General features: G+C 44.0%; 1 protein-coding gene across 1 annotated transcript in view; it reads right to left on the reverse strand.

Moving 5' to 3' along the window:
* The window catches only part of Sptbn1 (spectrin beta, non-erythrocytic 1), a 164,313-nt gene that overhangs the window by 111,156 nt on the left and 30,294 nt on the right, over positions 1-22,863 (reverse strand). Inside the window, exon 2 of the mRNA XM_041668900.1 lies at positions 8,119-8,313. Within this exon, the coding sequence (XP_041524834.1) occupies positions 8,119-8,266 (148 nt within the window). The 5' untranslated portion in view covers positions 8,267-8,313. The remainder of the gene's footprint in view (positions 1-8,118; positions 8,314-22,863) is intronic.

Here is a 22,863-nt window from a genome sequence, read left to right on the forward strand (position 1 = left end):
TCTTTTTCTTCAGTGCATGCATTCATAATGGTCAATGCACACTAATTATTTTATAATGCATCTTAATGTTCTCAGATAACTAGAATTAACTCTTTGATAGCTGTGGTAGTTGGAAAGAAAATGGCCCTCAAAGGAAGTGGTGCTATGAGGAGGTGTGGCCTTGTTGGAGGTGGGGGGAGCGGGTTCGAGGTCTCTTTTGTTCAAGCTTTCCTCAGTGTGACTTTCAGTCAACTTCCTGTTGCCTGTCTATGAGACATAAAAACTCTCAACTCCAGCACCAAGTCTGCCTGCATGCTGCCGTCTCCCTTCCCTGGTGAGAGTGGACTGAACTCTGAAACTGTAAAAAAAAAAGCCCCTTTTTTTTCCTTTATAAGAGTTGCGTCTCTTCACAGCAATATAAAAACCCTAATCAAAACAATAGGTTTTACAAAAGTGATGGGGAAAGTTTTTACAAATGACGCAATAGTTGGTGTCTCTGACGAGGAGTTACTCAGTTTGTCAATGGCTAAACAACTGATTGCACTGGACTTACATGAGGCGCTAAAGGAATGCTAAAGAAATGTTATCCATTGCCACTGTCTCCAAGAAGTGACTCCTCAGCTAGAGAAAATGCAGATGGAACTACCTGGAGCACATACGGAAACTAGTAATGTATAGGGTACCTGATACACATTAACAAACACCAAGGAGCTTTATCCAAGAGAAAAGTTCAGCGCGAGCCACACAGGAAAACAGCTTTGGTCCATGGTCCTGGGGCTCAGGCTAGAGCCTGGGGAGAATAGCGGGGTTTCTAAAGCCTTACAGGGTAGTCTAATGTAGTGAGAGAGGAGCTGAGCTCTGACAAAGGTTCCAATGTTGCCTGCTTTCTTGAAATGGCTGTGGAATCACCTTGTAGCCAACAGAGCAGTCTCACATACATACTCGAGAAATTTACAGAGTCTGTGGGAAGTTACACCTGGATAGCAGAATCTTTACCACATTCATCCAACAGCAGTATCAGCGCCTGATTATGTCACTATTTTAGACTTCTGATAATTCACAGGCTTTTGGCAGAGGAGCCAAATTGAAGAGCTTAACAAATTCCCTTGGACATTAACTAATGAGAAAGAAGTGGATGCCTTTTGCTACCAGAGGTACGGCAACACTTTTACAAAGTTATTCATATTCACTGCTTGATAGTTTGGCTCCTCTTTCTTTCTTTCTTTCTTTCTTTCTTTCTTTCTTTCTTTCTTTCCTCTCTAGACATGGGTTTTCTTTGCAGGCTTGGTGACCTGGCATTCAATATAAAGCCCATGCTGGCCTTATATGTATAGAAATACTCAGGCTTTAGCTCTACAAGTGTTGGGATTGCACGTATGCATTGCTACACCTGGTACCCACTGTTCAATTTATTTATTTACTTTTAATGTTTTAGAGACAGGCTGTTGCTGTGGAATAATCCTCTGTACATGTAGCACCAGTAATAAAAGCCAAGAGACAGATATTGGGGTTCAACCTGAAGATCAGAAAGCAAAGCAGCCAGTCACTGGCTCTAATCTCTACCTCAGACTAAAATGGGGCTAGATCCTGTCTCTACAGATCCTCAAACTCCATACACCACACTCCACACAGTTCCTGTCTCTTTCCCCTTATATTCCTCTCTTTGCTCAGCCGCATCCCTCCTGTCTCCACCTCTCTAGTGCTGGGATTAAAGGCACGTGATCCCAAGTGCTGGGATCACCATTGTGTGAGCTCTGTTTTCCTTTTAGACAGATTCAATCTGGTGTGGCGCAGGGTGGCCTTGAACCAACAGAGATCTATCTGTCTCTGTCTTCCAAGTCCTAGGATTAAAGGTGTGTGCCAAGGCTGCTTTGCTCTCTGATCTTCAGGCAAAGTTTATTTATTAAAAAACAAATAATAGCCTCCCTCCACAACAGCACTAGTGCTTCCGGTTAGAATTGGGGTAAAAAAAGGGCAAAATGGAAGGGATGTGATGAAGCCCAGCAGATGGCAGCCAGGCTTCCTGCAATCTGGAAGATCCCTCCAGGGGGTAGAGACAGAAACCACTCTCAGAAGGAGACTGAAAAGCAAGATGTAGGCATGGTAACCCTTAGTTTACCTTAGTTTCTCTTGTTCTGGGGCCAGTTTGCACCTTGCTTCCTGCCATATTGTGCATTTAGTTCTTTCCCTGACCAGGCAGAACACTTCATCTCCTTAGAAAGGTTAACGGCTGGGTAACACAGCTACACTCTCTATGACACACCACCACACCTACAGTCAGACAGCCGGGTAACACGGCTACACTCTCTACGACACACCTACAGTCAGATGGCTGGGTAACACGGCTACACCCTCTACGACACACCTACAGTCAGATGGCTGGGTAACACAGGTACACTCTCTACGACACACCACCACACCTACAGTTAGACGGCTGGGTAACACGGGTACACTCTCTATGACACACCAGCCACACCTATAGCCTGACGGCTGGGTAACACGGCTACACTCTCCACGACACACCTACAGTTAGACAGCTGGGGAACAGGGCTACACTCGACACACCACCACACCTACAGTCAGATGACTGGGTAACACGGCTACACCCTCTATGACACACCTACAGTCAGACAGCTGGGTAACATGGGTATACTCTCTGCGACACACCAACCACACCTACAGTCAGATGGCTGGGTACCACATCTCTACAAATGCCTTTTTTCTGCTTTTCATTTTGTTTATTTTGGTTACTTGAGACAGGGTTTCTCTGTGTAGCCCTGGCTGTCTTGGGACTCGCTCTGTAGACCAGGCTGGTCTTGAACTCATAGAGATCTGCCTGCCTTTGTCTCCTGAGTGCGCCACCACCACCTGGCTTAATTTATTTTTTAACTTGGAGGAAGGGCTTGTATACAGAGCACAAAATGACGTGGAGGTCAAAGGAAAACTGCTGTGACTCAGTTTTCTCTCCACGCCATGTGGGTCCTGGGGATCAAACTTGGGTCACCAGGACTGGAGGCAAATGCCTTTACCCGCCAAGTACTCCATCGGTCTCAAGCTGCCTCTGTAAGTCTCCAACTGGCCATGCCTGGTATAAGAAGTTATCTAGGTCAACTTCAATACCACACCCAACCTTACAGAAATTTGTACTCAAAGAAACCATGCTATTGAGTCAATAAAGTCATAAATATAATTTGCACTGAAGTTTATTTTTTTAAAGTTAGACAAGAAGTAAAGTCGAATCTACAATGCACTGAAGTCAGACGTAAGCCAAGTTATGAAGGAACAGTTACTACATGGAGAGCTCCAACGGATGAATAATGGAGACACTGCCCTATAGCAAGCAGATAGCACACAGCTTTATCCAGTGGCTCTGTATGAAACCGACCTCTTCTCTCCCTCTCCCTGTCTCCTTCCAGGCACCTCTCTTTCTCCCTCCTTTGGGACAGTGGCTTACTATATAAATATTGCCTAGCCTGACACTCGCTATGCAGACCAAATTGGCCTCAAACTCAGAGATCTGCCTGGCTCTGCTTCCTGAGTTCTGGAATTAAAAGCACAGCAATGGACCCTTGCCTGAAACTTTTCCTGTAGCAAACCCAGCCAGTGTGCTGGGGGAGGAGCTACTTCTGATGCTGCTGCAGGAACCACATTGAATTAGAAACAGTATGCCTGTCTATCACTTCTGCCATTCGCAGGGAAATTGTGCACACAGTAAAATAAACTAATTTTGAGTGTGCATTGGTAACCGGTCAACTTCTTTCACCATGTCCACAATTGATCAAAAAATGTTAGTGCAGGGGGCCGGGCGGTGGTGGCGCACGCCTGTAATCCCAGCACTCGGGAGGCAGAGGCAGGCGGATCTCTGTGAGTTCGAGACCAGCCTGGTCTACAGAGCTAGTTCCAGGACAGGCTCCAAAACCACAGAGAAACCTTGTCTCGAAAAAACAAACAAAAAAAAAATGTTAGTGCAACGGACACTTTAATGTTGAATATTATCCTATGTCAAATATTACACATTGTTAAAATGTACATCCATACATGCTTTATTCTTTGATCATTTTTTTTAGGGAAAAAAGTACCAAAATGTCTAACTGCTACATAAGATGTTTAAGATGATTTTTTTTCTAATTACAAAATAATCTGGATTTTATTTCAGGAAAAACTCCAAATATGGAAAATTCCCTTAGATATAAACGGTGACTATGTTAGTATACACTATTTCAAATTTTTTCTAGACTGTTTATAAGACTTGATAAAATTATTAATTCTAATTATTTTTATCCATATTCTCAAACTAAGTATGTTATACATGTAAAAATGCTCCTCCCTTCCTTTTATCTGTGTGGATTCTACAAAACATAAGCCACAATCACATATACAGGTTTAAAAAAAGAAATAATTTAAGATTTTTTTTTTTAGTTGCTTTTTCTTGTAGTACTGGGGACTGAACACGGGACCTTGCATATGCTAGGCAACAATTCTCCCACTGAATTACATCACCAGCCCCTGACATTTCTTAGAAGACTGAAGTTTTCTGTGAGTCATCGCGTGTTCCACTACACTAAGGCGCCCGCTGGTCAGAGGTGTGGAATGTGGGCATGGCACCATGGGATGCGGGAAATACTTACACAAGACACAAACTCACTTCACAGTCTACTGCCTGAAGGCTGGACCAGCACGCCATGAACTCCTTGCAAAGCAGCAGGACTGAAGAATGTCCTCACCTTCCCTGTGAACTCTCAACAGCAGCAGCGAGTGGAAGGGGAAAGCACTAGCCACCATGTTTTGACCTATGTTGAAATTTAGACTTGATTCTTACTAGTCTCTCATATGTAAAATGAGGGTGTGTATTTCAAAGACTTAGTAAAATGGGAAAAAGCATTAATAATTTTCCATCCTGAAACATGCTGAGTATACGGCAACAATCAATATTAAGTCTAATTACTTACTTACTTAGCGTCTCTAAGCCTTGCTGGACATGGTAGCTTACATCAGTGACCCCAGAACCTGGAGAGGCTGAAGCAGGGTAACTGAGGACCTGAGGCCAGCACAGGCTCAAGAGTGGAGAGGTTGCTTTTCCTCCCTGCTTCTGTGAGGAAGAAGCTAAAGTTATTGTTTTCTATCCTGCCAGGGCTCACTGTGCTTCTCTGTCAACAGTGTCCTTGGAGAGAGTATTTACTCTGTGTCTGCAGTCCCTCTTCTACAGTTGAGACAACAGCAGCCTCCCTCGTGCAACTGTCACGGGACTGGCTACTTTTCTTTTTTTCACTGTGGTTGAGACAAGGTCTCACTGTAGCTCAGGTTGGCCTCAACATCCCAAAGGCTAGTACAAACACAAGCTACCCTGCCTGGCTTCCATTAACTATTAATATGTGCATTGCATTTATAGCAGTTCCTGGAGCAGAGTAAGCAGAATATTGAGCCCTTGCTGTTATTACTGTAACCAATTATTCTGGGACCAGAATCGATATCCTTAGAAGGTTATGACAAGGACCAACACTAACAAAAGCGGGGCTCTTGAGTCTGAATTATAGAAAGATGTCACATAGGGGAAAGCAGACAAGAGCTGGGGAGGTGGCTCAGTAGATAAAGAAGTTGCTGTCCAGGTGTGAAGACTACATTCTGGATCCACATGGTAAGTCAAGCAATATGAAGGTCTTCCATATGACCAATACTCCGGAGGCAGAGATGGGATCCGAGGAGGGAGCTGGCAACTTAAACTAGCTGGAATTAGTGAAGCCTGGACTTAGGAAGACCCTCAAGAAATAAAGCAGAGAGGGACTAAGGGGAATAACAGACATCAACTCTGGATTTCAACATGCTTGTGCAAACATGTACATGCACATGTACCTGCATGCATCCAAAACAAGCACACGCACATGCGCACGCACATGCACATCACATATATGTGAAAAAAAAAAGAAAAAAAAAACCAAGAAACTGCTGTACATTTTTAAAGTAAAATGTCCTTAAAATAAGACAACGTAGGATAGCTTGGAACCGAAGCATGAAGCTCATGGTCAGTGGTAACAAACTACCTACTGCAGCAGAAGGGTCTTAAGTCCGAAACGAAGATTCATGAAAAAGAAGTAAGTACCAACTGATCCAGCAGCATAGCCCACAGTCATGACTTCTATGACGGCAGTGGTTCTCGGTCCTCCTCATGCTGTGGTCCTTTAATACAGTTCCTCATATCATGGTGACCCCCCAACCTTAATTTTATTTTTCATTGCTATTTCACAACTGTAATTTTGCTACTGTTATAAATCATAATGTAAATCTCTGTGTTTCCAAAGATCTTAGGCCGCTCCTGTGGAAGGGTCCTTCAGCCCCCAGAGAGGTCACGACCCACAGTTGTGAACGGCTGCTGTGAAGCTTCACTTTAATGAATGAGCTAGAACACAAAGCACTGAATTGAGGGAGTGACTGGATCATCATTCATTCATCCAGGCAAAAGCAAGAAAGAGCTTTAGGGACGGGGGGGTGGGGGGTGGGGGGGGGGGGGGGGGGTGGGGGGGTGGGGGGGTGGGAGGGGGAGATGGCTCCTGAGTAGAGTGCTTGTATGTAAGCATGAGGACTGACTTCCTATCCCAACACCCACATAAACAGGCGGCTGTGGCAGCACATGCTTGTGACCACAGCACCTGGAGGCAGAGGCAGAAGGATTACAGGTTCAGCGAGAGGCCCTGATTCAAAGAATAAGGTAAAGAGCAACAAAGGACACTTGATGCCAACCTCCAGCCTCCACAGGTATGCCCACACCCACATGCATACATTATATACATGCTCCTCCACCATTTCTTGTCATCCCACCCCCAGGCACGCTCGCTCTTGCTCACACAAACACACACACACAAACATACACACACACACAATCTTCAAATCACCACTGCTCAGACACAACTCATCCTAAAGCAGTCGAATAACATTCCCGAGGAATCTGGTTAGGAACAGCTCCACCATTTATTGTCCTCTTCTCCCAACTCTCTAGCCTTGCTGCTCAGGTGGGATAGACAGAACTCTCCCTCTAGGGAGCAACTGGTTTAGTGAAATACGGAGAGCATCCTATTCTCCAACGCCAATCATGATCCCAGGACCACAGTGAGGCAGATGTGCTCTTTTCTACAGGTCTTCTGGGACTTGGGACAACCACCTCGTATCCACTGTAGAGAGGGAGCTCACTTGTGAAGACAGCCTGCATAACCAACATAGCTAAAAAGTAAAGAAGAAAAAAGCCAGGTCTGCTCAGATCACACAAGCCCGCAGGAAGGCTTATCTAAAGCTGGACTTGGCCTACTCCGTGGCCAACAATTTCTCTGTCACTTTGGCCACATGAGTCAGACTCCCTTCTTCTTGCTTTATAATCAGATTCTACTATAGAGACGACAGAAAGATGAACTATTTTTACAATCAATAGCAAATGTACCTGCTCCTACCATGACTCTGAATCTACTGTAATTAATGACACCACGGGGAAAATCACTAATCTGCTTTCTCACTTGGAAACAGCTTCCTCTGAGTCTCAGAAGTATATACTCTAGTTTTATTCTCGTTTCGTGTGTGTTTGAAACTGCTCGGTTTTCAAAGTGATGGCACCTTTCCTGACGAGGACCCCTGAACCGTTGACACAGTCAGCAGCAGCAAGGGAAAAAGCAATCACATGGGAAGGAGTCACACTAAGTGAGTGGGGTCAGAGGCAGACCTCGCTGACAGCAACAGACGCGCCCTTCCTAGAGGACACTGCCGCTCTGCGGATCTAAAGTCCTTTGCAGATACTAATCAACCCCGTGTGGCTCTAAGCACGGCCACCAGCATTCACTACACAGCTTATTTGGATTCTTTAAAATAAAGAACAGTGTGCTTCAATATTTTGAAATGAAAGATCTATCAGAAATAAAAAGTCCTTACAAGCTCTCAGCAGTTCTTTCTAAATTGCTATAAACATTACTGTGTTCTAAATTATTTTGGCCAATAAGGTTGGTAGCTCTCCAAATGTAATTGTCTTATAAAAGGGCCAGCTAGCTCTCACAGAATACCTTAAAGTAAGCTGAGATCAACTTCAAACAAGACAGCCTTAAAAGCAGAGACGGTCGATTTTCAGGGGACTACCCAGCATCCAGCGACAGGTAGGAGACTCACCTGCCAGAGCCTTGATACGGGACCGCTCGAAGAGCCGTGCGGAGCTGTTTTCGTTGTCCCAATCATCCACATCCCAGCGGTTGTTGACATCGCTGTACTGCTGCTGGATCTCAATGTTGTCATAGTCTGTGGCCACTGTGGTCGTCATCTTGAACTGTCTCAGGCGCTCTTCCACATCAGTTCCTTCTTAGAGTTCTGTGAGGAAGAAAGGGGAAGATTCATTTATAGACAAAGCGTACTGTCTCCACAGACCTGGTAGGATCACAGTGAATAGAAAGTGAAGCTGTTCCTGCCTGTCCAGAGATGCCTTCTAGAGCCAGGGCTGGGTTTGAACTTTGGCTTTGCTTCCTATCAAATGCATGACCTGGGCCAACCCACTTTATGGTTTTCCCCCAAACGTGAGGTGGGAGGAGAGTTCACAGGCTGTTGAGAAGACCAAATGAAATGCTGGGTGCCAAACTAATGGTTCTTCCTTTTCTTTTCTTTTTTAATTTTACTTTAAGATTTATTTATTACATACACAGTATTCTGCCTGCATGTATGCCTACAGACCAGAAGAGGACACCAGATCTCATTACAGATGGTTGTGAGTCACCATGTGGTTGCTGGGAATTGAACTCAGAACCTCTGGAAGGGCAGCCAGTGCTCTTAACCTCTGAGCCCTTTCTCCTGGTTCTTCCTTTTCTAGAAAGTTTGAAGTGCAGGTTTAAAGCTTTGTCAGGGCTATATCAACACCTACTTGGGTATCTGAAAGAATTCATCTAGTTTTATTGTCTATCACCGGAAACTATTATCTGATAGTCTCTCATTCATAAATGTTATGTAGGAAAATAACAAATCATTCCTTCTATACATCTCATTTACATGTCAAAATTAACGCCTAAGATTACGATGTAAGCATATAGCAGCATCAAGGATAGTATACAGGCATAGTAAATACTTAATAAATGCTGTAATAATTTATGCCATTGTTATTATAAATTCTATGACCAATGCCAATACTAATCCCCACTCTTTTGGCACTCTCTGGGGTCATGATGGATTTTTCGGAATAACTATGAAATAAATTCTGACCCACTGATGTCTTCACTTTATCACAATATGCTTGAAGGATTAGGAGAAATATACTTAGCTTTAAATACGGCTTCTCCATTCAAAACTCACTTACTGAACCCAAATATACTGAGGACTTGCTACATGTCCAGCATTGCTCTAGATTCCAGGCAGAACAATAAATGGCGTAAGTGAAGCTTATGTCCTCATAGACGGAGGTAGACAAAAACGCACAAGAAAAGCCAAGGAATTTAAGGAAATGAGGGGCTGTTTTAGATTGTGAGCAATAAAAACCGTTTAGCCCTGAAACAGGTTAGAAGAGTGGCATCCAGACAGAGGAAACACCACGGCACTGCATCCTTAGTATAACTAGAGTCTGGTGAGGAGAGGGAAAGGCCAGAGAAAGCCGAGAGTCTAGCATGATGAACTCTGAGCTAGCATCTGTCACTGCTAGATGTGTGCTTCTAAAGAAGTATTCTTGGTGCCATATGGAAAACAGGTTCTAGGAGGCAAAAATAGAAGCAGAGCTGGTTGGAGACTACTCCAAGATGGAAGTGGTTTGGCACTACACAGATGGTAGACCTGAATGTGGTTGTGGTGTGTGTGTTGGGGGGGATGGCTAACAGGACCCAGTGAAAAATCTGGCTAGGCCTATGGCATTAGTAAGGCTCTGAGCTTGATTCCTATTGGTATGGTTAAGTTCCTATATATGTTTAGCTTCACTACAGGGACTCAGGCTCAGTCAGACATAAAAAACTATCCAAGTAAGTTGACAGCAAATCTAAGGAGGTGGGGATGGAGATAACTTCTATCTTGGTGGTAGAAAAGATATCACAAGGGATGTTAGCTATTTTCTCTCCTCCTTTCTCCTCACACTTGGCCCATGTTTTCCTCGGTGTGTACCAAGGATGTGCACAAGGACCAGTCGGCAGACCTCTCACACTAGAGTGTGCTAATAAAAGAAGATCAACCCAGCGACACAGGACTGGTCCCTCAAAAATACAAAGGAAACAAAGCATGCGCATGCTGAAAAGAAACCGTTCTCCTAATGCGCTTCCAGCGTGTCTTTCTCCAGTTCCAACAGACAATCACATACCTCAGATACAACGGGGTCTCCATGCTCAACTAACTGTGGCTGGAATGGGACCAATGGCGGCCCAAGCAAACCACTGCTTCCTCTTACTGTTTTCTCACGAGCCATCAGTGAATGGCAGCAAATCCTGTGCGCTCTTCAGGAAAATGCACCAAGTCCACCCAACAACCCACAACCCCTGCTCCTCTCACAGTCAACCTTCACTGCAGAAACAGAAAACCCCTCAATGGGGTGGAGTTCCCAGCAGATACAGCGAAGCCCAACATGAGAAACATGCTCGCATACTAATTTTTAAGTTACATTAACAATATATTTACAGAATTTCAACAAAACACAAAAGAGCAAGCTAAATTCTATTGATTGAGTGACCTTATAGTTAAACAACTCTAACATAGGGAGAGAGGCAAGGAAGGAGGGAGGACCAGTCAATACAGTCACACAATTTGACCTTGGAGATGGTTGATGTAACATCAAGGTTTTTTTTTTTAATAAAATCTGCCTTGGAACAGTCTATTTCTAGTAAAGAGGAACTTTATACTACTATTAATCCTTCAGAGCATAATCATTCAAAATTCATTTAATTTAACTCAAAGAGAAACCCAAGTAGTGCAACCCCTCACCAGATAAGTTTTGGATTTGGTGCCATCTACTGACCAACAGACCATGCTACAAACCTCTTCAGCCAGAGGCTGTGTCAGCTATGAGCACATTCACACCACACACGAGGTATCTTTGGAAGTTATCTACAACGGGTTGGATCTTCCCCGGGTGCTATCAGTCATGCTTTCCTAGGGCAGATTAAATTTGTGCTTCTTAAATGGCTGAGTCAAGATTAGCAGGAAGAGAAACGTTGGACATTTGGCTGTCTTGGAACTCTGCCTTTAGGAAGAGCTCAAGAGGGTAGGGTAATATATAGAGAGGGTCCGAGAATCTGTCTGACTCTTCTGCCATTATATGAGCTCCTGCGATAACCCTGCAAGGACTAAAGTCAACACTGTCCTAAGAGTGACATGTGGAATGCCCAAGTTTGTGACTGGGTTTTAGACAGACAGTTTAAAGTGTCTACCTTCTAATTCTTCACTATGTAAAAATAAAACAAAACAAGCAAAAAACCGAGCAGACAGTATTTTTTTTTTAAAAAAATCTAGTAAGATCTTATAGAAGAAAATAAAGAAGAATACATGGAATTTTCACTGGCAATACACATATGCACACACTTATTTGTTGCCAAATCTTAATTAAAAGCGCAAATAAATTCATGTAAAATGAACAGGATGACCCACACCAGCCAACCCACTTCCAGGAGGAAGATCAGATGTTAACAATTGCTTTTACAGAATTTACAAACCCTACATGCACTTAAAATCTGCCAATTTCACTCACAGAAGACGTGTAAAAGTATTCACTGGATGGTTAATACTCTATTCTTTAAAACATTAAACATAAAAATAAGTTTTCTCGGGACTTTAAAGATACCAAAGTGTATGTATGAGATTTTTCAGTACTAGACCTATAGGAGTTTGCCGTCAGCCTTCTCAACTATTTAGTCACCAAAATCAGGACAGCTATACCCTGTCTACTACTGTTTGTCTGCTGAGGCATTCTGCAGGGTGTAAAAGAGCCAACACAGAGGAACACTCAAGTGACCAGTGACCTGTAAAGCCAGGTCACCAATTGCTATTCAGGTTCATGTCTTTAGAGGACACAAGGCTCCATAGTACAAACTCATTGGTTGATAATGATGTCTTTGGAAAGATGAGGAATACGGGTGAAGAAAAACGTCTTTGGTATGCAGATATCTAGGTCTAAGTTCTTGAGAAGGACAACTTCCCTTTTCTGTGCCAGGAATCCTCTGTACACAAACGTGGAGACAAACAGTTCAAAATATTTCCAAACTCACAAGCATACAATTATTTTAGGAAGCCATCATACGCTTAAGAAACAATTAAACAACAAAACCATGACAAGGGCCAGAAAGATGGCTCAACAGGATAAAGCCCCTACTGCTGATCAACCTCCAGGTTCCCACATGGTGGGAGGAGAGAACCAACTCCTAAGAACATCCGTCAATACCATCCTAGGTGTGAAGACTGTCCTGGTTCTTTGTGACTTGAGGAGTCAGCCTGAAGCACTGGCAGCTTCCTGTCCGCATGCCTAGAGGTTCAAGCACTCTTCTCACGTATACCTCTCACAAACAATACATTTTAAAGCACACAGTGCTATAGAGATTACATCCAAAACTCATGAAATCCGGCCACTCTGAGAAGAAACAGCAGTGACATTCCTTTCTTACACCTTGTTAGTAAAAGGAAACTCATGATAACCAACTTTATCCTTTATAGTCCACTTATCAGTGGTTTATTAAACCCCTATCACAAGCCTCAGAGTGCTGGAGTTAAAGGCATGTGCCACCATGCCCAACCCCATCATAATCACTTTATCTTCTTAGTGAACTCAACATTATAAAGCTGTTTTACTAATATATGATTCTGTTTTAAATGATAGCAGCATTTGCCTAATATTATTTTTCCATCCCATTATTTTAAACCTTCCATAGTTAAACACCTGGACCAAGTCACAAGACCGTGATATTTCTGTCACAATACCTTTACCACTGCTGTGTCTAGAGCCGGGAGAGTGCAATCTAACCGCAAACACACAGCCCATGAGTCCAAACCCAACACAACTAAAAACATCGGAAGGTTTACTTCATATGGGCCATCCCGCTTTCCTTATTTTTCTCATTCTGTTCTTCCCAGTGACCTTTTCTGGTCTATACTGTTATTGTCGGCCCTTGTTGGGGTAACAAAGAAAGGTAAAATTGCCATGCTATGGTAGTGGCACACACCTTTAATCCCAGCACTCAAAAGGCAGAGGCAGTCAGATCTCTGAGTTCAAAGCCAACCTAGTCTACAGAGTGAGTTCCAGGACATCTGGGGCTACACAGCGAAACTCTGTCTCGAAAAATGAACAAGCAAAAGTCAGTGGTGAGAAACACAGAGGCTTAGTGACTTTTACATTAAAACACTCTATCAGCCAGATCTTGTCATCATACTTTAAAGACTTCTTAGGACTGGAAAAATCATTCAGCGTCAAAGGCAGCTGCTGCTCTTAGAGGGAACCTGTGCTCAGTTCCCAGCAACTCACACCAGCAACTCACAGCTATCTGAAACTCCAGCTCTAGGGACTCTGGCTCCCTCTTCTGGTTTTCACAGACGTTACATATAGACACAAATTAGTAAAAATAAAATTGAAAAAGAAAAAAACAGCATAACCAGAACCACAGCTCTACAAAATACAGGCGGAAGGGGAGAATGGGATTCCACTTTACAGAGGAAACCAAACAATGTATTTATTATCTGAGTCCTTTCAATTAAAAACTCTTGATAATAAGTGAGAGTTATCTTCATTTACTGTTTATATATTAGCATTTTAAACAAAGTACATTATTCTTTTTCTCTGCCTACTTATGTAATAACTATCTAAATTTTAAATATAATTTTAACTCCTAACGTTTTAAAACTCAGCTATATTTTGAAAGTGAATAAAACAAGGAAGGGTTAGCTTCTCCAATGTTCAATTATCAGACTCAAAAATCACTAAACGTAAAACAAAATTTTTAAAAAAGCAATACACAGTTATGATAATACACACGGTAGGTAATGGTTACCTTTGCTTTGTACCACTTATAAACGGCACTTGAAGTCCTCATGGACTCAGAACAGGCCTAGCACCACGGCGTTTCTAACCACTAGTAACAGTCTTTTCAACCTTACACTTGCTTCCAAACAGTTGTAAGCAACATAAGAATATGGTTCACAGTACCCATGCTGAAACACCAAGCCTGAATTTCGCTGAGTCTGACATTTAACAGCTTTATTTGTTGTGAGGCTTAGGGAGCCAAAGCTGTGCTTTCCTGAACAATGGAGGAGCAGTCACAGATTGTACTTTCTGTTTGGAAGCTTTTTCCTCTGGAGCAGTCCAGTGCCAAAATTCTTGGCAAATTTATCAAGTGAAATGCATACCTCACTCTTGTGGAATAAAGATTATATGAAAATACGTGGAATTGCTATGAACAGGAAGCATGGCTGACACACACACAGGCCTGCAAGGTTCGGGATCCCACCTGTTCTGGACAATGTCACACAACCAATACCCATGTCATAGCATAAAACAATCTCACAATGGAATGACAGGTGGCAGACTGTCACCACCCAGCATCTAACTATGAAACACAAAGATTCTATTTCCGCCAAGGTCATATGAATGTTGGACCCCAGCGAAAATCACAGTTATATTAGGGATAGCCTGTCCTTTATGCAGATTCATTTAGCAAAGAATGAATGTTTATGAGAAATTTATGTCACCTAACTCACCTCTGTGAGTTAGGATGGGTGATTCTTAGGCAGAACTAAAGAAATATTGATTTCACTTCATTTGCCTATAATATTTATTTTAAATAAGATCACTTATTTTTTATTTTAAATAAAGTTGCTTTACAAACTGCCTTAAGTTCTAGGCACAACCGGCTGACCAAAGTTTGCTCAGAGGCCATATGTGGCTCATACTGCTCGCATGGCTGAGCATGTCCTAAACCCCCGCTTTCTGCGCCTGACGAGTGAGTCCCAAGCTGACTTGGACATCTGAAGTCTTGCAAATAAAAGTTACATAAAAGCTGGCCTAGGACACTCAAAAGGGAGATCATGACAATTCCCCCCAAACATTTTAACACTACCAAATGTCTGTTTCTACAGTTTGCTCATCACAATCTGCAAGAATTCAAAAAAAAAAAAGCAATATATTCAGTGTGGAATGCAACAGAATTCTGTGCACTACTGTGTGAAAGTTCCTTTACAAAGGTGTTCAGTAATGTGCGTTCACTTGTGCCCTCAACCGTGTTTGCAGTCCCCAAATGCATTCTCCAAAACGAAGGCCTCTCTTCCTCTACCCGGCAGCTCTCCTCCTCCTCCATTCTGCCTCACTAGAAACGGGCGCTAAGCCAGCACCAGCCTCCTCTGCATATGCCAATCTTCCACCGAGGAGGGGTGAGCAGGACCACCTCCAGAGCACAGATGGATGCATTTGCCCACTACGGTGTACAGGCCTGAGGTTCTGCACGGCTTCCGACAACACTAACAACCAACTCTTCACCGTTAGCTTCCAGAAGATGGAGGCGCTGAGCTGCCTTGGCTAGAAGATAGAGGTTGGGGCTTGTGGGATATTTTGGGAAGGGAAAGAATCCTTTGACATCCAGAAAAGAGAGAGAAACATACACATTCTTCCTGCGTTTAACATCTGGAGATGGATGTTGTCATAAAAATAAAAGACAGGTCTGGAAACAAACCAAAGGTTTCTATGAATCCAAGGACTGCTATACAAATGTTTTTGCGTCAAACATTCAAAACTATGTTAATCATCACCTAAAACACAAATTTTCAGAAAGCTACAAACACTTACCAAAAACACAATCAAGTTTCTCTTTTAAAAAGTTTCCTTGAGACAGATGGGGGCTAGCTGACTGGGCTAAGGCTCTGGGTGGCAGGAAGATAGCCGGTCTGGCCACCCAGGGTCTTTCAGGCCCCAGCTGGCAGGAAGACAGAAGCCTTTGCCTGATGCTCAACTGTACAGATGGGGGTTAGCTGGGGACCTGACTGGTGGGAAGACAGCCAGGGGCGCACCTGGCGCCCTGCAGTGCTGGGCATGTTTACCTTATTACAATAAGGAACCATGTAGTGGAGAACTGGAAGTAACTAAGAAACAGTATGGTTCATGCAATATGGGACAATGCAGAAAGAAGACATGATTATGATGTCCAGCCGGGCTGCAGCCAAGGGAAATATGGGGTCCCTGGTCCTACAGTAGCCATGGTCTGTGTTGATGTCCATGACTCCCGGTGTTGTTATGCTGATTCCAGGGGCCTGGGCCTCCTTTGTCCACGTTTGGGATCACGATTCAGGCTGCTGCTGGGACCATACTGATCACCTGGGATGGAGACAACCAGGCCTAGTCTGCTGCCAAGAACCATGTCTGGGTCCGTGATCCTACCACAGCCAAGGTCTATGTTGACCCTGTGTCCTAGGGAGTCACGAAAGGCCACATGAAGCCTGAGGTCTGGGCCGTGACCTGTGACCTCGCTGGTGTCCAGGGGCCATAATGCTACTACAGCCATCCCGATCCAAGTTGCGAGGCCTTTTACTTGGAGCTAGGATGTCAACCATGCTGAGCTGCGACCTTTGGCCATGTCTGGGTCTGTGGCCCAGGTGCAGTCAGGGTCTGTGCTAATGTCCAATGCACCTGTAACCATTGAAGCCATGCAGACACTAGAGATGGAGGGCCACATTGGTGTCTCAGGATCATACTGCTGCTGGGGCAGTACTGACATCCAGACCCACCCACTGTTGAGGACCATGTCGGGGTCTATTGTTCTTCTGTGGCTGGGGTCTGTGCTGAAGTCTGGGTCCTGCACTGCCACCAAAGGTCACAGAGGCCTAAAGTTAAGGCCACAGCCATTCCCACCTGAGTGTCCAGTACCTCTACTAAGAGTTAGGATGTCTCCTAGGCCCAAGCTGCTGATGAGGGCCTTGTCTGGGTCTGTGGCCCAGCTACAGCTGGGGTTTGTGTGGATGTCTGTGGTCTCACCTCTGGAAGCCCTAGGAACCATGCAAGATAAAATCGGAGGGCCATGCCGAGCAGTTGGCCTTTGCTGGCATTGCCTCTCACTGGACACTAAGCAAGAAAGCTGGCTCCTACACACTGGAGAGATGATCCCCACCATCTCACCACAGGCCAAAGTGAATAAACCCTGAGGGCATGCATGCAGGGGGTGGCCCCAGGGGCCTGGACTGATCAGCTTGGCTACTATCAGGCCCACAGCTGGGCCTTGGGTTGACCTTACCCTAGCATCTATCCCATCTAGGACCAGCTGGAGCTGGGGAAGGGCCTGGTCCTGTGGAACAATACCAGGAACCAGAGGCCTTGACCAGACCAGTGACTCACTGCAGTGGTCATTTGACAGTAAAACTGATGGGATTAAGAGGTATACTATATGGCACATGAAGCCCCCAATATCACCAGGACGAATGGAGAGGTGCTGGAGAAGCAGGAAAGAAGAAGAAGCAAAGAGGTTTTCTGTTGTTGTGGATTTTGTTTTGTTTTTGCTGTGGGCTTTTTGTTTGTTTTTTGGGGGGGTTGCTTTTGATTTTGTTTGCTTGAGTGCTTACTCTGAATTGCTTCCTTATGTGGCGGGGCAAGGCAAGGATGAGGGGAGGACAGGGGGAACAGGAAGGTGAATGGAACTGGGGTGCATGATGTGAAACTCCCAAAGAGTCAATAAAGAAGTTATTTTTTTATTAAAAGTCTCTTTGAACACCCTTTCCTCAATTCCTCAGGCCCCTTCCCCATGCTTTTCTTTGTCCAGGGTCTCCAGCCTCAAGTCGGGTCAGGAATTCCAATGCTCTGTGCCAGCAAGGGACACCCAGCTACCAACCTCCATCAATCTGACTGAAACACCAAGGAGCATCAGGGCAGAAGGCAGTGAGCGGGAGCTCCGGATAAAGCCTCCACAGCACAGTGGACTGAACAGACACACCCAATCTATAAAGCCTAACCCTTCTAACCTCAGAGTACCCCCACCCCATCTGTACCAGGTTAGTGTTTGATGGATTTAAATTATCCTTAATGGATATGTATGGTGTTAGGAATGGCCAGTTAGGGCCAACACTGTTGAAATTACCTGCACTACCTAAAAGGGGGTTGGGGGAAAGGTTTGTACATGGAGAAAATCTGCAATTCTGGGATGCTCATCCCAGAATAAATACCACCTAGTATCAAAGGCACTATCTTAACTAACTACATATTTGTTTCTATAAGAAAAAAGAAGAGAGGGAAAAAAGAGAGGGAGCACCCAAGGCATTCTCTCCATCTCTTGTAGAAGGCAATTTCCCGGCAGGGTGAAGACAGAGGATGAGTTTGCTTCCTACCAGGGAGCCAGGGTCCTGCTCTCTATAGCTGCTTAACACGATTCTTTGCAGTGCATTCTACTGGCCTACTGAAAAGTCTCCAACGATCCCTTCTGGAAATCGGCCATCCCATTTTCAAGTCAGTCCCAGCAGGCGTGTGAGCCAAGCCACCTAGCTGCCCATCAGAGAAAGGCCTGGGATTGTCACTGCATCCTGATAGCACGTCCCGTTCACCAGTGGGACAGTGGTTTAGCTGACCTGGCTCAGGTCTGGAGGCCACTGGGGTCTTTAAAGCATGCCATCAAAGCCTGGGAACTCAGCGGCTGGCTTCCTTCTGCTAAGCAACACTCTGTAAGCTCCAAGTACCAACGAAACGACCTGCACACATCCCACAGCCTCACTGATCAGACAAGTTCATCTCCAGCTGCCCAAGCCAGAACACTGGGAACACAAGGAATGCATAGCCTATTTTGGAAACTTCTAGGCAGTTTTAGAATTCAGGCACTCTGTGTCTTAGATCTTTCTTCTGCTATTTGAAACCTGAGTCTTACAATAAGATAACATGTATAATTATGTGGCTATTTAAAATAAGCCGTCAGGGGCTGGAGAGATGGCTCAGAGGTTAAGAGCACTGACTGCTTTTCCAGAGGTCCTGAGTTCAATTCCCAGCAACCACATGGTGGCTCACAACCATCTATACTGAGATCTATCGCCCTCTTCTGGCCTGCAGGCATACATGGAGGCAGAATGTTATGTACATAATAAATAAATAAATCTTTTAAAAAAAAGCCTTCAGTTGACAAATGTAAGTACTTAGTCATTAAAAAAAGAACAGAAAGAAAATGCCTCAAACATTTTGTTTGTTTTTCAAGACAGGGTTTCAGCTCTGGCAGTCCTGGAACTCGCTCTGAAGACCAGGCTGGCCTTGATCCGCAGGCCTCCCGGAGTGCTGGAATAAAAGCCACTACTGCCTGGCTGAAAACATTTTCATTCCTTCACTTTTAGTAGATTACAGACCAGAGAAAAACACAAAACAAACCCTAAGAAATGAACAATTACCATAACAAAAAGTAGAAAGGATTATAATACCAAGACGCCAAAAATACTGATTCCATTTCCATGACCATGGGTGTCTTCATGGGAGAAGCATCTGGAGACTGGAGAGGACCCAGTCTCCCAGCTGCACTGCTGCTTCTCCTCCCACAATTACTGAGAAAGTGAGCCAAACTGTGTGCTGCCTGCCAGCCAGGGCTTTATTATCATGCACTATCAGCGCCCAGTGAGAAATGTGGGCTCAGGGAAGGGGGAAAGCCAAGCAGCAAGAGGGGTTCATAGTCGTGTGCAGATGGACCGGTTTCTCCATCTGGCAGGAAAATGCCCCCCATATTCCCTCTATTACCTGTGGCCTTTGTTAATTTAACTTAGTAATTGCAGACACTGTTTTCAGAGCATCATATAGAGACTTAATTGTGGAACTTTTCTGGTGTCAGATGCTGGGCCAGGATAAGGTCTTAATGTAATTGTAGATAATTTTAGAAGCAGACTGTCTCTCCTCTCTTCTCCCTACACTTAGCAAGTGCAGAAGTAAACTGAGAAGCAAATAGGGAGCTACCTATCTCCCATGTCTACTTCCTATCAAGCCAATTATGGCTTAATAGCCTCTAGCTTTCAGAAACTTTCATAATTATTGGAGTCTTTCCTTTCTCTTTAAGGTTATATAAGCCAAATGGAGTTGTATGGTCTAGGTATAAACTTTTCAATCTCATGAACCATGAACCAGTAAAAATTAAACATAAATGGAGGGGCCAACTTGGGTTCCCAACTTTTATTTAAAGAATACAAGCTAAACACCAGGAAATCAATATTTCCACTATCTTATTAAAAAGGAGCCAGAAACAGGGGCTGGGGGAAATGGTTCAGCAGTTCAAGAGGACTGGCTGCTCTTCCAAAGGTCCTGAGTTCAATTCCCAGCAACCACACTGCGGCTCACAACCATATTATAGGATGTGATGCCCTCTTCTGGCAGGCAGGTATACATGCAGAACATTCATACATAAAACAAAAATAAATAAAAAAGGAGGCAAAACAAATCAACAGTCAAGGTAATCGCCTAGAACTGAAAGAGCAAACGGCAGATAAAATTCAAGAGGACAAACTGCAACACTACCTGAGCCTGTGCAGAGAGCAGGGGCTTCAGGAAACCCTCGGCTCCAAGCACAAATGGAAAACTGCAAGCCAGCAGTCAGGATGAACTGGCCCAAAGGGACAGCAGAAAAGAGCATGGACTTTGGACTTAAGCCTGTGTGGCCTAGCTTCCGAGTTTATCTTATGCTGTTCAAAATGGTCATGGCATGTCCTGTGCAGTTACTTAAGTAAAATGAAAAGAGACTTTAAAACCCAGCTCTTCAAACACATATGCACTCAGAAACCACTTCTGATCATGGGTACTGTACTCAACAGGGTGGCTCAGGTGCATTCCCAGTGGTACATCTGTGAGGCCCCACTCCTTGCTCTTTGCCAGTTCTCTTCCTGTTTATCTGGATTTGGTTCCAGAAGCTGCAGCCCCATCTTCAGGGCGTACCCTCATCCTAAGCAAGCAAAACACGATAGGCATTTCAGATGGGACTCTAATGGGGAGCCCCTTTTACACTTACTTATTTTTCTATGTTATTTTCTACTCTTCCCTTGGTTAGCTGTTGTGAGGAGTGGTCTCTGGCTGTGAGACCACTAGTGCTCAATTGTGCCTGTCCTTCTGGTTAGTGTCCAGACCGCCTATCTACGGATTCTGGAGCAGAGTTCAGCCAAAGGGTAGCCCTTCCCAAACACAGTTCCCTAAATGTCTGTAGCAATATTTCAAAATATAGGAAATGTTCCACAAAAAGTTTTTCCTGTAACACAAGGAACAACTTTTGGGTGGCATCACAATGACCTTTCATTTACAGTTTAGAAAGAGCCTCAGGTAAGCTGCCCTTGTGGGCTGATGGTGAAGGGTGTGACTCCTATGACCCACAAACAAGTTCGCTGTTCCCTTGAGGAAAAGGCATGCTCGAGTTCAGTTACTACTCCAACAAGAGTGACGGAATCTGGCTCTCTATAAACTCTGAATCCAAATGACCAACTTCTATTTTGAGAGAAAGGAGACCCAGGACAGGCGAACTGTGTAGAGAAAGCAAAGCCTTAACATGGAGAGGCAATAAGGGAATCCAGATACACAGAATAAGAAAGAAGTAGGCTTCGTGGAAAGGTTTGTGTTTCAGGCTGTGGCTGTGCTTTCTTGCTGCATCTGTTAAGTGAAGCCAGTACAGTACAGGTGACCAATGCATGAATTCTCTCTCTCTCTGTGTGTGTGTGTGTGTGTGTGTGTTGTACGTCAGGTGCACTTGTAATGATCACTGTCAAAGCATCTCCCTGAACCCCAGAGGACCTGAGCGGACAGGCTATCCTATGTAGCCCCAGGAGACGAGTTTCTTAGGCCACAGGACAACAAAGGGAAGCAGGTGTGCTATTTTCTTCATGAAGGGTCTAAGACTAGCAACAAAGAACACAAAATGTACACAGAGGTCAGACCTTCATTCTACTCTATAAAAATATGTTTATCCCATTTTATTTCCTGAACAACTATTTTCAGAAATGCAGGCCAAACTATCACTGGATGGCTATACAACACCCTAAGAACATCTACACATATCTCATGTTTATTTAACCAAAGTCCCGCTCCAGAACTATAACTGTTTATGATTTACAACAGTAGTTTTTGCAAATACAGTATTGCTACAAGGCTCTCAGTTACTTTCTTAAGATGAACTTCTAGAAGGAAATTTACTGCACTACAGAAACAGAACGTCCGATTAGCACTCTGCATGTGCACGCATGCACACCCAACAATAAGTGAAACACAGAAGCATTAAAAATGTTTGTTATGTGGGGTTTGTGAAGATCTTTTCCCATTCTGTAGGCTGTCGTTTTGTCTTGTTGACTGTGTCCTTTGCTTTACAGAAGCTTTTCAGTTTTGGGAGGTCCCATTTATTAATTGTTTCTCTCAGTGTCTGTACTCCTGGGGTTATATTTAGGGAGTGGTTCCCTGTGCCAATGCGTTCAAATGTACTTCCCACTTTCTCTTCTATAATGTTCAGTGTGGCTGGCTTTATGTTGAGGTCTTTGTTCCATTTGGACTTGAGTTTGTGCATGGTGATAGATATGGGTCTATTTTCATTCTTCTACATGTTGGTATCCAGTTATGCCACCACCATTTGTTAAATATGCTTTTTTTCCATTTAATATTTTTTGCTTCTTTGTCAAAAATCAGGCATCCGAAGATGTGTGGATTGATATCCAGGTCTCCTTTTTGGTTCCATTGGTCCTCCTGTCTGTTCTTTTTTTTTTTTTTTTTTTTTTTCTCCTGTCTGTTCTTATGCCGATACCAGGCTGTTTTCAGTACTGAAGCTCTGTAGTAGAGTTTGAAGTCAGGGATTGTGATGCCTCCAGAAGTTCTTTTATTGTACAGGATTGTTTTGGCTATCCTGGGTCTTTTGCTTTTCCATATGAAGTTGAGCACTGCTCTTTTGAAGTGTGTGAAGAATTTTGCTAGGATTTTGATGGGCATTGCAATGAATCTGTAGATTGCTTTTGGTAAGATTGCCA

Source organism: Microtus oregoni, unplaced genomic scaffold (assembly GCF_018167655.1).
Source record: "Microtus oregoni isolate MIOR12 unplaced genomic scaffold, Mior012 000019F_ref0000042, whole genome shotgun sequence".
Taxonomy (NCBI): domain Eukaryota; kingdom Metazoa; phylum Chordata; class Mammalia; order Rodentia; family Cricetidae; genus Microtus; species Microtus oregoni.